The 17,860-nt window shown below is 34.2% G+C and overlaps 1 protein-coding gene across 1 annotated transcript in view; it reads left to right on the forward strand.

Annotated features, from left to right (window-relative positions):
• Nucleotides 1-316: 316 nt before the first annotated feature.
• The window catches only part of LOC147073598 (cytochrome P450 9e2-like), a 29,132-nt gene continuing 11,588 nt past the window's right edge, over nucleotides 317-17,860 (forward strand). Inside the window, exons 1-4 of the mRNA XM_085944635.1 lie at nucleotides 317-377; nucleotides 6,624-6,663; nucleotides 15,262-15,391; nucleotides 16,870-17,082. Of these exons, the coding sequence (XP_085800761.1) occupies nucleotides 317-377; nucleotides 6,624-6,663; nucleotides 15,262-15,391; nucleotides 16,870-17,082 (444 nt within the window). The remainder of the gene's footprint in view (nucleotides 378-6,623; nucleotides 6,664-15,261; nucleotides 15,392-16,869; nucleotides 17,083-17,860) is intronic.

A 17,860-nucleotide genomic window follows, 5' to 3' on the forward strand; every position in this document is an offset into this window, starting at 1 on the left:
GTGCACGCTGGGTATAACGCGAAAGGACAAAAAGAGGAATGAGTGGATAAGGAAGCAGACAAAGGTTTGCGATGTAATAGAGTTTATTAGAAGCCTTAAATGGAGATGGGCTGGACACATAGCTCGAAGAAGAGACAATCGTTGGACAAATCTAGTCATCCAGTGGTATCCAAGAAGTACAAAACGTCCGCAAGGTAGACCTAGAGGCTGCTGGATCGATTAAATGCAGCGCTCGGAATGGAGCGGAACGCCCCGGAGCGCCGTTCCTGTTCGTGGATTCTTAAGGATGGCGTTCCTTTTCGTTAAAACCTCGAAAATGGCGTACCGGTTCGTTAAATATCCGACGGACAGCGAGTCGTCTAGTAAAATCCTCAAGCGTCATACTTAATATTATTACGTTCCGGGTTAGATTTAAAATTTACGAAATGAATTGATATGTACAAAGGTACAAAAACATAAATATTTTTTTTATTAAAAAATAATTTTACTGGTTTAGAACCACTGGATTTTCTATGACCCGTACATAATTTACTTAAGTTTTTTTGAAATAGTGATAGAGTAAGTGTAAGACAGCGTATTTGAGAAATAACCTTTTTTCAAGACAATACTTTTTTCAACGAATTTGGCCTTGAATGCACCAATAGACATATTACTCTTTTGCGTCAATGGTGATAAAACAATAAAATTGTATACAAAGAAATGCACTGGGGTAAGTAAGATTTATTGCATTGTCGTATGGGACAATAATGTATTTTGAAAAAAAAGGTTTTTATGATTGTAAGGAAATGTTGGAAGCTATTTTACATTGGAATGTAGATTTACTGTATTATTAATTTATAAAACGAGACACTTACTTTTTTGCAAGTTCAAACATATTATATTAATACAGTTAAGGTTAAGTTACATGCCTAAATATAGTGAGTTAATAACGTAATAGTTATAATGCACACTGGAACTTTTAAATTCTTAAATGAAACACATTCAATACATATATTATCTTTACTGCAGTGGTAGGCAATTGTTTTTTGTAATGAAACTTTAAATTTTGTATCGAGACAACCATAATTGGCCGAATTGTCCATTTATCATATTATTATGTTAGCGAAATTTACATGGGTTTGACGCGTTCATAGTTTTTGTATTTCATAATGCAATCGAGGTCGTTCATTGGTCGTTTATCAATATTAAGTTGTATGCAGCCAATGATAAGCGTTTTCATCAGAGGAAGCGACAAAATTAGACTCCTTATTTTTTCAAATTTAATAATTTTAAGTTGTGTTTTTTATCTTCTATCATATTGTTTTAATTTTATATGGATATTTTTCGGGTTGAATGAACTGTGTTTTTGATGGTTAAACTAATATTATAATAGATTTAATCACTTAAATCAAATAATTCCATAATTAATATAGATACATATTCGTGAACATCGTATGCATGTTAAAAAAAATGTATTGTTTAAGGTACAATACGAAATAAAAATATTAAAATAAATCAATCAGAATCCAATAGGATAAATATATGAAAAATTTCCCTGTATATAACAATTTCTATAACATTGGAAACCTATTAGAATAAATTATCCTACATGTCCACATGATGTAAATATTTTTTTTCTAATAATATGTACCTACACTTCTGAGGTTGTTTAAAATGATTCATATTTAATAAATAATGCTACATTTGTAAATCTTGCGTATTACATACTTTTTTAATTAATTTATTAAAAACCATGCCCTTGCTTTTTCGTATACGATGGATTTTGATTTGATTAAAAAATAGTTTACCATAATCAAAATATTTCGAATTTACGAAAAATCAGAGCTTTGAAAAAAGCGGCATGTATTTTGTTTAAACCGAAGTATCTTCACTCATATTTCTATCCACTCTTAGTTGCATATTTTTATTCAAACTACTAACGAAACCAATGGGAAATTGTAATTAGTTTGTCTATTGTTTCGTGTATTTTAATAATGTTTCCCACTCCAATTAGATTCATATACGTTTAGTTATTTATATTTGTATAATTATTAATGTATTTTTTAGAAAACGATTTCGTAAACTAAAATGACTCTATTGTATGTTACCACTAATTGTTATAGCCGATAGCGTATTGGGCGAAGATGATGATAAAAAAAGTACATCATGTAAAAGTAAAAGATATTTTTATATTACAGATATTATTATATCTAATATCACACATTTTTGGAAAATTGTCGAGCGTTCCTGTTCGTGAAATTTTCCATTTCGAGCACTGATTAAATGATAAAGTTCTGCGGAAGTACGTGCCAACGCAATGCACAGGACCAATATAAGTGGAAGCAGCTTGAAGAGGCCTTCATCCAGCAGCGGATAGATTCAGGCTGATGATGATGATGATGAATTAATAATAATTCAAAATAATGACTTGTGGGTCCCTGATAACTATCTTAGAAATCGGGAGCATTAGTTGTTTGTTCTCCCGAGGAGCAGAACTAACCTGCCATTGGTGATGCCAAATGGGAGGGCAATAATTCTGTTCAACCAAATCGCTTCGGATGTTGATATATTCCATCTACGTGAGATGAGTATAGGTGGACGTTGTTTTATAAATTCTTAAAATAGGGTCTGCTTAACTCATCTGGTGTACTTCCTTGTTTATAGGACCTACTTTATATTTTTTGTATTTACACATTTTTACTGTAGAATAACTTAATACTGATCTATCTCTTTTTTATGTACCTAATACTGTTTTAATAATATTTCTTTGTTTTTAAATGTCATGTTGTGAACGTCTTAAACTTATAATTTGTAATGTCCACAATATGTAAAAAATAAATAAATTGAAATTGTGAAATGACAGATCTAGGACGTTTTTATCGTATACAATATTATTATGGTTATGGGGATGATGATATTAGGAGATGATTGATGTTCGATGATTACGTCGGGGTCACCATTGAAGGGATTATGCGGTGTGTCGAGATAAAGTCGTAGTTACTCGGAAGATTCGAGAAAAGAGTTTATTTATCGATATATATGAATAAATAATAAAAATGACAGTTGTTATAATCGCGGGTATGGATGTAGTCAGTGACGGCGCTGATTATACAGATTACAAAACTGCAAAGGTTTTTTAAAAAATATATACCATAGCGCATCTGTCTTATCGTAAATACGCGACGTAAATAACTGTCGGATTATTTCTCAAGGAATTGTGATATTTTTTCGTATTGACTTTACGTCACGTAACCTCAGTGACTCTATCGAATTGTATGAAATATGGTAAGCTCCTATCGTAGAGCCTAAAACCTTCGCGCATAATAATGTTGTCATGACTGCACTTATCCAAAATAATTAATAATCAGATAATTAAAAAAAAAAAATTCTATGGCGTTTAATCGCATATTAATAATTAATATAAGTAGATTGTTTTTAAAAATAAAAAGAAATTTTATCTAATGATTATTGACGTGTATAAATGTTTTCAAAAATACGTAATTTAAACTCATCGCTCAATTTTATGTCGTCAGTAGGGAATCCAATCCCGAGCCAAAATTCTGATCCCGGGATTTCGGGATTACAATTTGACAATCCCGGGATTGGCATTTTTTTCCATTGTTAATATAAAATGTTTATATTTACAAATAACATTGATAAAATCGGTCAAAAATAAATCTAGTATAATTTATACTATTGAAGACATTTATTCTTAATATTGTATACGTTCAATCTTGGAAATACACAAGTTTAATGGAGTAAATAATATTGTAATATAAATAATAATGTGAATTTAATACGAGATTGCTGTTTCTGATAGTAAAGACATAATGAATGGATTAGCGAGATTTAAAAAGGTAAAGCAAATAATCATGGCGTACTTATGGCCTTTCCGCATCATAAATCTAATTTTTCGACCATGTCCGATCCTAATAGGATCATATGGGCCTACACAGAGTAGAGGTTGTATTAACAGATTTTGTTTTTTTTTTACGAGAAATGGATGTCAGCTACTTGCTCAACCTGCAAAATATAATTAGTCAGCCAAATATGAAACTGCCGTAAAACGTATGATATCATGGTGGAATTACTTTGTTAAATGTGCGAAGCATTGTTTTTTTCCAATCTTTCTCATTTTTAATAATTCATGTGAAAAAATAAAATGAATCGGCAACCTACACATGGGTATAAATCAAACTTCATTCAAACTCAGTTTATTTCTAATGTAGTTATTTTTTATTAAAAGTATTTTTTTCTGTTTTATTTTCGCTTTTATTTTATTTTCCATAAAAATTGATAAATAAAACTAATCCCGAAATCCCGGGATTATGTTTATCAATCCCGGGATTCATAGGTATCGAAAATAGCGCGGGATCCCGGGATCCCGGGATTGGATTCCCTAGTCGTCAGTGAGTTTTTGAAGTTTCATTAAATTAGTGTGTCGTTGTCATTAGTGTGTACCTATTCATTAATAATAATATCGTATTATCCTGTTATTTTCCGTAAGTATACCTGATAGGTGTGCTCTTTTCTCAGATCTCCACAGCCCACCTCTATCTAAAAGTCACCCTTCGCCACTGATATAGACCATAGGATTATCAGCTATCCGATTTACTCAAATACTCGTAATACTATATAGGAAACAACTTAGGTACCTACTCATTTTATATGATGCATTTAATAGCGTAAATATTTTAGTTTTATAACTGTCCTGAACATTTGTGATTTTAGACTTATTACGGTTTTTCTGGGGGCCATCGAGCTGTAGATCAGTGGATTCCAAACTTTATGTTACTACGCCTCCCTTTTTAAAAAATCTAATCTTGGCGCCTCCCCCCCCTTTATTTCATTAACTACATTTTTACATAAAGTGCTTTTTTTCTACTAAACGGGCTCGATAATATATAGACTTCATTGCATCTAATGCAGAAAATTCCGTTTCGCATAAATATGATGTTACGAATGGTAGCAGTACCTACTTGCATTGCTTTTCTTGACAAAGTATTATATTATTATTCTTCAGTTCGATTCAACCAAAATTGAACAAATATTTTTGTTTCCATATATCCATTTTTATTAGTCAGGAAATACACTACAAATAATTATAAAATAAAAGTCTACATGTGAATTATCATCAATCACACACATCACAATTTTTTTACTAGTAGAATTGTGTGTTTATCTCACTTAACTGGTCGATCCGCAACGCCGGGCCCCCAGGCTGGAGCCCTGTCAGCCCCCCTCTTGTGGGGGCCATGCACAATAGTATAGAAATGACGTATAATAAAATTAGTCTCCATATCTTCATACAGGTTTGCAAACAACCTAACTTTTATAGGACTGTTTTTTATGTAGTTTATAACTAGCTGCCGTTTTATGAACTATGCACTTGCAAACTGCAAACCTGTGGCTACATTATTGTGTTAAACTTTTCTGCGCTTCCCTTTGCAACAGTCCGCGCCTCCCCAGGGAGGCGCGCCCCCCAGTTTTGAAATCGCTGCTGTAGATACATGACGGGTGGACATGGGGAACCTAAAATAATTCATGCTATAATCTTCTGCTTCTTCTTCGACGGCGCTACATCCCGGGGTGGGATTTGGCCTCCTCCACAACCGCTCTCCACTCACTCCGGTCTCTCGCCACACTTCTCCAGTTATCAGGTCTTCCTATATGAAGCCAGTCCACTTCTACGGCGTCAGCCCATCTCCTTCCTTGACGGCCTCTGGGTCTCTTCCGTTGGGGTAGCCACTTCGTCATGATCCTTGGCGCTCTAACTTCAGGCATTCTCTCCACATGTCCTGTCGTCCCGCTCATCGTAGTCTTTGGGACTTACAGTATCTCATGATTGTTTGCTGTTCAATCAGCTCTTATAACTCGTGGTTCATTTTTTTTCCTGCTATAATATGGTAGTAATTTATTTTGTCCATCTCAGCTTGTCCATTTCCGGTTGAATTTCACTAATTAATCCTTAAATACGTAGCGGTAATTTGGTATATTTTAAATTGTTTATTATTAGATATTATAATAGTAATAAGATAATATGTATGAATGTCAAACTGATAACCCGGTCTGTCAATTGATTAATGAGCAATGGGTTCTCTTCCGCAAGATAACTGGACACAACAAATTATTATCATTGTTTTTTATAGTGTTTGGTTTGGCCTTTAGTTGAGTGTGTGGCAGATTACCATGCTATTTTTATATTAGCCACAGTTTTCGCGGTTACTGTGTACGTCTACTTTACAAGGAATAATGGATATTGGGAAACCCGGGGAATACCTGTCGAGAAGCCGAAGTTCTTCTTCGGAAATTTCAAAGATGCACTAACTGCCACCAAAAATTACGGAGTGATTTATGTCGACCACAGAACAGATAATAAATAGAATACCTATAGGCTATATTCAATACGCCGCATGTTGATGCAGGCTTTGAATGTGTGAGTGTCCTACGAAAATGAAGCACTCATTATGCACGTGCAATAGTGGGTGTAATACACCCACATTAAATGAGCGTAAATGCATAAACCGAGAGCAGTTTTCAGTATTCGGCGTAAAACGTATTCTTGACACGTGTGTAAGTTTAACACGGATTCTTCCTTACTCGAGTCGGTTACCTGCTATCGCCTTACTCGTTATGTATTTTAGTTCCCTTTATTTCTGAGTTCCCTGATGTCGACCTTTACAAGTTAGTAGTGTGTACTACACACACCTTTATAGGGCAAATGCCGAATTTGGTTAATATATTAACCACTTACATTATGGTCTGTAATTTTATTCTGCTCATAGAAATGACACCCATAGTATTTCAAAAGTTTGTCAAGAATGCTCTTTGGTTAATACAAAGACCAACGGGCCTGAAGTTAGCATCAGTGGCTTGAAATAAGTGTGTATGTCTAAAAGTCAAAATATTAACCATTGCCCATTTAGTGGTGAAGTTGAGTTTCTCTCTCTTCTTGGTCGTGCACTCATGGCTGAGGATCATGACCACATTTGAATTTCGCCATCCTTTGAGCGACCAAGACTTTCCATCCTTCTCGATCTTCCGCTTCTCTCAGGGCAGAATGGATGGTGCCCCCAGTCAGCTCTTTCACTTGGTCGCTCCAGCGCGCAGACGCTCTTCCTCTGCTTCGCCTTCCATGGAGGCCACCCAAAACTACCAGTCTCTCCAGGTTGCCCGGTCCGCGCCTGATAATATGTCCAAAAAACTGCAGAATTCTTCTCAGACACATTGTCGATAGCCGTTCCTTTATCTTCAGTCTCTGGATGATTGACTGGTTCGTCCTGTGCTCCGTCCAAGAAATACGAAGCATTCGTCGCCAACACCACATCTCAAAGGCATCAATTGCCTTCCGTTCCCTTGCCTTCAGGGTCCACGACTCGACTACGTATAGAAATATCGAGAACACTAATGTTTGCACAAGCATCATTTTTGTGGCAATCGAAATTCCCCGATCCTTCGGTGGTAAGGCACACGCCTTATCTATGTTCACCTGCTTATTTCCACTTCGCATCCGCCCTTTCCACTGATGGTCGATCCCAGATATACAAACTCGTCGACTGTTTCGAGGTTTTGGAGTGTACTTGCTGTTGGTAGAAGGTTAGCCCGATCAACAACCATTAACTTGACGTTGAGTTTAGTGTTGATAAAAAAATTTTACCATGTTAATTAATATTTTGCGGAGTAGTTTTTAGTTATTTCTATTTAGATAATAATGTATTATCGTAACATATTTTTATTTTTCATGAGTACATTTGGAACCGGGAAATTTTTCAATTTATTTAGTGCAATTTTGCTTTTTTCATGAAATAATTCAACCATTTCAGAAGTAACTATAATTTATTCTGTTTTGTTTCAGCAAACATTAATAAAAGTACATATACCATAGACCAGGGGTCGGCAAACCACGGCTCACGAGCCGAATGTGGCTCTTTGGGTATTGGCGTGCGGCTCTTTGCCAAATTCCCAATCTTTACAAAACTTTTGCAAAATTCACAATTTTTATTTTTTGTCATTGATTTGTACACTTAATATATTATATAATGACTATCGCGAGCCTAATTTTTCTCCTTGATGGTATGATTGTTGTTGTTTTAAATATGCCCATTGCAAAAGTTGACAAATCAAATTTTTCTCCATTTGATATTGACACGAGCACTTTTGAAATACAATTTTATTGGTGGATTTAACAAGTAAATAGTTATGGAGCTCAAAATTTGTAGGTCTTGCCACCAAAATTGAGGATTTAGAGAGAGAAAAATGCAATTTAATTTCACAACACAAGTGGGGCGCTCTAAAAGATCTACATAAAGTAGATACTACGATTTTTAATACATATTGTGGAATAGCTTTCCGAACTCATGATCGAGTCTACATAATAATATGTATGTGAACAATCATTTTCGAACATGAACATGAGAAATGTTTGGAGTCGCGGCTGAAATTAAAAACTACAAGTTACATGCCAAACATAGACACTCTCCAAAGAAATGCAAGGAAGGTCATTGTTATGTCATTCAAATTCTGTAAAAATTATATTTATAATGTCAACAATAAAAACATATAATATTAAGTATTTACGTTAGTTTTATTTGAGAAATCTTCTTCACTTAATAAATAAACAATTATGAAATGTAATTAATTCATTTAAATAAATCATATTTATAAAAATATACGTATGGCTCTCAAATTTTTTTTAACCGTTGTGCCACTCATATTTGGCTCTTTTGGTTCAAGAGTTTGCCGACCCCTGCCATAGACTATAGATACATATACCTATATATATATACCTTTGAAGAACTTGATAATAATATGAATCAAAACGATATTTTTGAATTATTACTTGATAGTATAATATAATATGTACAAGCTGTTGTCGTACATGTCTATTGGTTTATATATTGACCAATGGAAATTTTTCTTTTTTAAAATTTATGAATTTTTTTTTTTTTTTCTTTATTTGGAAGCAATTGAGCTCTTCTCTGAATGGAAGGCTATTCTGCTTTACAATGGTTTACAAAAGTATACATACATTTTTTTTTTAACGACAGGCATAAATAGTTACATTGTTAATGATACAGAATTACATTTTTGTTACACTATACACTAGACATTTACGTTACATTTTTGGAGAAATTCATGTACAATTTTCATAACTGAAATATTTGGTTTTGCCAGGAACGAATTAATCGTAAAAGGAGGGTATAACCTGCATTTCCCCAACTTATTCAATAACACTTCTCTCTCCTGGTCATAGGCATCACATTGCCAGACAATGTGGTTAAGATCTTGAGTGGGATGTCCACACTGACACTGAGGGCTATCTACCACTTTAATTTTGTACAATGATTCGTTTAGACTGTAATGCCCTGACCTGCTTCTAGCTATTGTCACTATTACATCTCGCTTTATTTTACAATGTTTACTAAACCAAGTTTTAGGAGATCTACTATAAAAGTTTTGATAGTAGTGTGTTCCCTTTTCTTTCCCAAGATTTTCTAAATATTTACCGTTATTTTCGCTCATTGTTTGTTTAAACTGGGCTTTAAAATCTGTGTATGGAATTCTTATATTTTCTGATGGGTATTTTACAGATTTTTTTGCCAATTGATCCGCAATTTCATTGCCATTAATTCCTTTATGTGCTGGAATCCAGTATATCTGTATATTTGTACCGTGTTCGTTACTATTGCTAAATTTGGAAATGTTGGTTCTAATATTAAGAATGTAGTCATTAGTTTTGATGCTGAAATTTGGATTTTCGAGCGAGTGAATCAGACTTAAGGAGTCAGTGAAAATGTTGATATTTTTATTTTTGTAATTAAGTGCAATTTTAGTGGCTTCGTATAAGGCTAAGCACTCTGCTGTATAGATGGAAGTGAATCTGTGGACACTTTTGGCAACCGACGTGTTGGATTGGGGGAAGAACACTGCTACACCTACTGAAGGTGAATCGGGAATTTTGCTTCCATCCGTAAAAATTTGGACTACATTTTGATTGCTAAATTTGGACTTGAATAATAAGTCGGGAGAGTCGGAGTGCGATAGCTCCATTCCTATTTTTGTATTAGTTAAAACGTTATATATAATATCCTCATATGTATAATTAAAAAAGTTGTAGAAGTCTCTTTTTAAAATCAGATGATCAATACAATTTACAGCTTGGATACTTTCTTTTAAAATTTGAAATCTCTTCGGAGTACGATCTCGCGTTATAGTTGTTTGTAGAAATCTGTTGACATTGTATCTCGTATTAGAAGTACGGTTTGACATACATTTTACCAAGAAGTTTTTACATAGAAATTTAGATCTTTCTTCTAGTAATGTTATCTTGGCTTCGGCAAGTAGTATGTTAGTAGGGGTACTTTTTCTTAGGCCAAGAGCCAATCTGATAGCTTGGTTCTGTAGTCGTTCTAACTGTAGCTTTGCTCCTTTATTTTTTGGGAAGTAAATATAGCTTCCATAGTCCATTATGGATCTGATGTAGCTTTTATAGAAAGTTATTAGAGTGGAAGGGTGTGATCCCCACCAAGTACCTCTGAGGAACTTTATAATGTTGGTGGCTCTATTGACTTTCTGGGCAATGTAATTGACATGTTTATCAAAAGAAAGCTTGAAGTCAAAATAAATACCTAGAAATTTGGCTGATTCAGTTGATTTAATCATCATATCATTCAATTTAATTTGAAATTCTCCCGGCAGTATTTTGTTTTTGTTGAAATGTACGAATACCGTTTTCTCCGGAGATAGATCCAAACCCAGTTTGAATAGATTATTTCTAATTGTTTCTAGTGCACATTCCATTATATTTTTATCCTGATTGGGGTCTTTAGTTTTAAGGAACAAAGATATATCGTCTGCAAATTGGGAGACTGTTATAGCTTTCGGTATATTGCGAACAATGTAGCTAACGTATATAATGTAAAACAGCGGACTTAAAATTCCTCCTTGAGGAACGCCTTTATACAGTGTTCTCGGGAGATCTATGTTTGAATTAGTATAGATTAATCTCTCGTAGACAAGAAAAAAACAGAATTTAACGAGTTTAAAGGGGCACCCTATTTGTGCCAATATTTCAACGAGAATATCTGATTGAACGTTATTGAAGGCTCCAATCACGTCCAAAAAAATACCTAGCGTATGTTTTTTTTCATTAAAAGATTCTTCAATATACATTGCAACATTTGTTAGGTTATCCGCACAGGAAAAACCTTTCCTGAATCCGGTTTGTGTATCTGGGATAATTTTTTCTCTTTCCAGCCACCAGCGAAATCTATTTGCGACCATGATTTCTAAGATTTTGCAGACACATGAGGTCAGTGCAATAGGTCTTAAGCTATCCGAATTAGGTTTATTAATAAAATGTATAAATATGCTTTTCCATTCGTCAGGGAATTCCATGCTATGAAACATGAGGTTAAAAATGTCAAGGAATATATGTTTTATTGGAGTGGGAAGCATATTAATGACTTCATACGTTATCCCGTCCGTTCCAGGTGCGGAATTATGTTGACGAGAATTTAATGCTATGCTGAATTCTATGAAACTAAAGTGAGTGTCGAATAGCGTGTTATTTTTGGTAACAGGGAAAATGTTAGGGTTACTTGGAACCCACGGTGGGCATAGTCTTTCAAGAGCAGCTTCAATTTTCTCTTTATTTTGCATATTTTGTTCAATACTATCGGGTCTAATTTTTATCCATTTGTTTTTAAAAATTTTTGCTTTTTCCCATGTATACTTAAGGTCTGTGCTAAAATTGATGGTCTCTGCAAATTTTCGAAAGCAGTCACTCTTTTTCTTTTTAAAAGTTTTTTTAGCTATGGCAGCATTCTTTTTGTATTCAATTAAGTCTTTAAAATCTAAGGTAAATTCCCATTTTTTTAAGGCAGCTTTTCTTTTTCTCTTTACCTTATCACACTCTGAATCCCACCATTCTACTGGATTGCTATGGCGAAATTGGGGATTATTCCCTTTTTTTGGGGTGCAATCTATGATTGCTTGTGTGATTTTTTTAATGAGGAATTTATACTGCGAGACTGAACTTAAACTGAGAAAAGAATCTGTTTTGAATTCATTAATATTTTCAGCCATTGTATTTTTAAATTTAACCCAATTGGTTTTTTTGGTCTGCAACTTGAAAGTCTTTTTGAAATAAATTGCTTTTTGTACAGATAAATTAATACGCACTGGATAGTGATCCGATCCCCGGGGGTCTTCATCTATATTTAATACAATCTGTTGTAGAAGATTAGGAGAAGAAAAAACTAAATCAATATTTGATTTTGTACCTCGTCGCAGATCAATACGGGTTTTAGTATTATTGTTTATTAAAATTAAGTCGTAATCAGCTAAAGTATAGATGATTCTAGAACCATTTATATCATTTCTATTGCAATTCCACGCGACATTGTGGGCATTGAAGTCTCCCACCAATATGGTTTTATCATCTAATAGAGTATTACTAAAAACTTGGTCCCATTCCTGAAGCGACAGATTTGTATTATTTCCGCTATTGCTCGGGGGCCTATAAACTGCAATGATATTAATTTTATCTTTAAGGTTAGTCAGTGTAATGCCCAAAACTTCAGTGGATATGTTCGGAATGATGAGGTTGTTAATAGCTTTGTAAGCTATAGTATTTCTAATAATGAAAATTATACCTCCTCCTCTGGCGTACGTCCTGTCTCGCCGAAGCACCATAAAACCTGGGAAGCTAATAACTATGTGAGGAATCGTGTCGTTTAACCATGTTTCCACGCCTATAAAAATATCAATTTCATCTAGCATCACTCTAAGCTCCTCTAGTCTATTAAGAATGCTTCTTGTATTCCAGAAAACAATACGTATATCAGATTGAATAAATTGGTTAACTTTGTTGCTGGAATTATGCATTATGTTATTGTTCCTCTTGTCCTTCCAACGAACTAATATCTTCACTGGAAACTTTTAATTGTGGATTACTGAGTCTTTTCTTGATCTTTGTTATGCGACTTTTAATGCTGCGTTCTTTTAAATGACTATAGATTTCTGTTAGCATGTTATTAAGAGCTTCTATATCAGTAGTAAATTCATTAGCAATCATTTCGGTATTGGGATTTCCATGTGTTTTCACAAGGAAACTGAGCAATGTTTCATAATCGATTGGAAATCTATGACGATTACTTTCAACATGTTCCTTGGCAGGTAACAAAAGTTCATTTGTATCTTCAGTGGATACTTTTTTTCTTTCTTTTTTTGATTTTTTTGGTGTCTGTTGGAGTGCAGGAATGCGTGAGATTGCATTATTTTTCACTGTATCTTCAAATTCAAATTCTACGCTGCTGATATCAGTTGGACTGGTCAACGGCCTTTTTGAACCGATTGGCGTATCCTTGTTGATAATAGAGTTGTCCGACTCTATATCTGCGGCTAGTTCATCCTCCTGGAGTGTATTTTTTCTCTCTAACGAAAGAGAGGTTAACACTTTTGGTACATTGAGAGAGTCAGGCAATTGTACAGTGTGAGGTTCATTATTTCCAGTTGTTTTACAATATTTGGCCATATGGCCCTCTTCTTTGCATATAAAGCATGTCAATTTTTCGGTGGAGAAGTAAATCCAGTACAGGGTATTATCAAAATTTATTTGCATTGACTCTGGCAGTTTAATAGTGTCTTCTGGGTTTACATAAACCTGTCTCCGGAAACTTAAAATATGTGCATAGCCCGGTTCGTTAATACCAGCTCTGATGCTTGTAATACGTGAAGTAGTTTTTATGTTTAATTCGTTGAGTTTTGATTCCAGAACGCTGTGTGGGATTATAGGACACACGTTTGATATTATTATCCTCTTTGATTTGGTGATCAGCGGCCTGATTTCTAGTACGTGGTTTCCAATTTTAACTGTTTCTTTATTTACTGTTAATTTATCTGCTTGTTCTTCACTACTCAAGTATATACATATTCTTCCCTGGGAAATCCTAGATACATATCTTATATGACATGGACCTACCTAATTCCCGATTGACAGTGTATATTCTCGTATAGAGATGCCCTCGATAGCATCTAAAACGATGGCTTGCTCCTTCTTCGGAAATTGCATTTTTTGAGCAACTGATGCATAAGACATTGTTTGTTGGGTTTCTTTTTGGTGATCCATTGCTGGCAACGTTGTATTTTTGATTTTTAATAAGCGCCCCTGTAGTCAGAGACACTTAAATGTAAACAACTTTGTAACAATAATTTATTGTTACGCCGCGCGCACAACTGGTTATTATTAATTTGTAAACACTCGCTATCTCGTTTGGTGACGTGCGACGGTCGCCGAGCACACGGAACAACTGTTATGAATTATTAATAAATATTTTTTATTTTTATTATCAAATTTACTTAATTTATATCATAAGTATTTCAAAATATCATGGTTCAGTTCTAAAAGCAAAAAAAAAAATTGCCCTATAAAGTGTTAAGGGCGGACATGCTCAGCGTAGGTCAAAATGGAGCTTTTATTGCATTTTCAAAGCATGATCCTGGACATTCCTTAAACGTTGTAGATAATCTATTTATATAATTTTGGAGCCTTATTATACTTTATATGTATTTTAAACATTTGATGACTGCATAAAGTATTTTTATTACATAAAATAGTATTCTTTTAAACCTCTCGCTCTAATGTTTTAGAATATAGTCATATTTCAGTACATGCGTGTGCAGTGGTGTTAAGATTTTTTACATTTATTAATTTTTAAACGCATTTATAAAATCATCAGTATAATTTATGTCGACATTATTATAGTGAAATATTTACGATAAAAAATTATATTGATAATCTCTGTGATCCCAAATTTGACAAGAATTAGGCATTTTATTATTCAAAAAATGGGCAAGATTAACACTTTTCAAGATAATTCTAAAGACACTAATCATAAGCTATGTCTTTGACCATTCAAGTGTGATAAACATCCTACAAATAATGCGTAGTTTCCTTTTACCGTAGCGTATTTAGGTACCTATAATTCACGAACGTCTAATTATTTTTGAATTTCATTCGATTGCGTAGCGCCCAGTTGTCCCGGAGCCAAATCGTCCTAGACCCCTCTGAAACGACACAGCAAATACCAAACTACTCTACCATACTTGTCGTGTCATGGATCCCTTCTCTTCCAGTTACCACTAGCGTACGACCATCATTGACAATTTATTCTATTTAGACTGAGACAATGAAGTTTTGTCATCATTTGTAGGTAAATAATTATATAGGTACCTTGATAGGTTCAATTAAATTAATTTTAATTATATTTTTGTTCACAGTAAATTTAACAACGCGGCATACTTTGGATTCTACAAACTGAATACTCCTGCAGTAATTTTACGAGATTTGGAATTAATTAAAGACATTTTGATAAAGGATTTCAACAGCTTCGCAGAGAACGATTTCCACGTAAGAAACTTAATTATCTAATGTATAAAAATCAATGTTTGTTTGTTGTTTCGTTTTTAAAAAACGATTTTTTTTCGGTTAGGTACATGTTCAAACACGCGCGTCAATATGATCTTACCAGTGGCGCACCCAGGATTTAATATTGGGGGGAGCCAAGTAGGAGAGTAAAATATATTTTTCATGCAAATGAAAAAAAAAACATTTTTTTACAGAATAAAATCAAGTTTTTTTTTCTTTTTAAAAAGCTCTTGAATTACTTCGGCCGTGGTTATTATATGTCTATCTGTATATATAAATAAAGTAATGCCAGTCCATTTAATCTTGACTGCGTCATATTAGACCTTAAATATGTTTTTAAGGTTGAAAATGATCTTTCACTGACGCAAGTTGTGACGGGAAGTGTTCCAAATATTTTTATTTGTTTAAGCCCAATGTATGGTTTATTGGCTTACAATTTAATGTTTTTAGGGGGTTCCAGGGCCCCTTGGCCCCCCCTCTGGGTGCGCCACTGGATCTTACTCCCTACTTCATTTATTCAATTTATGGCTACGGCCGTATATTGTAGCCTTAACCACTGGGAAATGCCAATAGAAATGGCGTATTTCAAAAAAATACTACCTTATTCTTAGGTCAAAAATTATTATAAAACAATTATTATTCGTAGGATGTTTTATAACATTATCAGTATCTTTAGAATAATTATCTTCAAATGTGTTAATCATGCCCAATTTTTGAATAATAAAATGCCTAATTCTTATCGAATCATATAAACTTGACAATTATACGTATTAATAAATATTTTATTTGTACTTGATAGAAATACTGAATAAATATTATAGAATATTGAAATGTCATTATGACATTTCATATTGATTTCCATAGTAACGCATGTATATATTAATAATTTAGTTGCTAGGACCCACTTAGCAACCAATAATAATGAGTAGTAAATATTACTTTTAACGAATTTTTTCTGAAACATACGAAACAGGATTAACTGAAAATGAATTCAATTCAAAAGATGGCCAAAAGTATTAAAAGAATGCATTGTCGTCATGTTCTGATATATTCTAAAAGTTTCAAATGTCTAGCTAGTCAGGAAGTTAGTTAAAAATCTTGGACAAACAAGAAAAAATTTGTACTGTACCTACAAGAAAAAATCTGTTCCGGACAAACAAGAATACGAGCAAATAAAAACGTGGTAAAATGTTATATTTTCCCTGAAATGTCATAGTTCAGTTTATCGCTGTTCTATTTTGTCACCTTTCTGTTTCTTGATGTTCTATTTATTCATGCTCTGTTATATCTTGTTTTGTTTATTCATGTTCTGTTTCTTGTTCTGTTTATTCACATTCTGTTATATCTTGTTCTGTTTATTCATGGAACCAATATTCAGTTATCGATCTAGTAATAATTCTAATCGCATTTAATTTATTTGATACAAATATAAACAGAAATACCTGTACTTAATTTTGAAGGTCGATCCTAATGTGGACCCAATCACGGCGTCGAACCCCTTCGTGAAGACCGGTGAAGATTGGAAGAAGGCGCGATACCAGTGGTCGAGCAGCATAACGACAAGCCGGATTAAGATGATGCATGAGTCAATGAACGAGGTCGCCAAGAAAATGGTTGAATACCTCAATAATCACGTCAAGAATAATCCAACAGAAGATTTGGAAGCGAGAGAGGTTTGATGATGTCTTTATGCTTTATTCATTCATTCGTAACGCGGCAGTTTGCCGGTGACAAATGAAACAGAGAAAAACTATAGTGAAAATCATATTATATTAACATGACCTTAGAGAAGAAATTGTTGGGCGACATAACAATGACGTCTATAGCACGTCTCATGAGGTAGACAAGGCATGCACAGTTTAGGGGCGGCACATTTAAATGGCGTCAAAGAAAGGAACAAAAGATTCTTCTTCTTACTGTGCCACCCCCTAGCGGAGGTCGGCCACCATCAAGGCGATCTTAGATTTGTCGTCTGCTAACCGGAACAGTTCAGTGGGGCTGCACTCGTACCAATCACGGAGGTTATTAAGCCACGAAATGCGGCGCCGTCCTTTGCTTTGTCCTCTCATAATGTGGCCGAGGTACTGTAGTTTCCTGGTTTTGATACTACGTAGAAATTCTCGGTTCTTCCCCATTCGATTGAGAACTTCAACATTTGTCACCTGGTCAGTCCAAGGAATTTTGAGGATGCGTCTATACAGCCACATCTCGAAAGCTTTAAATCTCCATGACATCTCTTGGTTTAGCGTCCATACTTCCATACCATAGAAAAGATTTGCGAGAACATAACAACGTACCATACGAACGAACAAAAGATATGATAATAATACAACGCCAAATATATGCGTTCAATTTAAGAAGTTTAAAAAAATATAACATTCAATTATTTGGCTCACAATGACCGAGAGGTAACGCATCGGGCCATCGACTTATAAAATCGTGGTTATCGGG

The sequence above is a fragment of the Rhyacophila brunnea genome, unplaced genomic scaffold, assembly GCF_057557595.1.
Source record: "Rhyacophila brunnea isolate RB1 unplaced genomic scaffold, BYU_Rbru_1.0 scaffold_17, whole genome shotgun sequence".
NCBI lineage: Eukaryota > Metazoa > Arthropoda > Insecta > Trichoptera > Rhyacophilidae > Rhyacophila > Rhyacophila brunnea.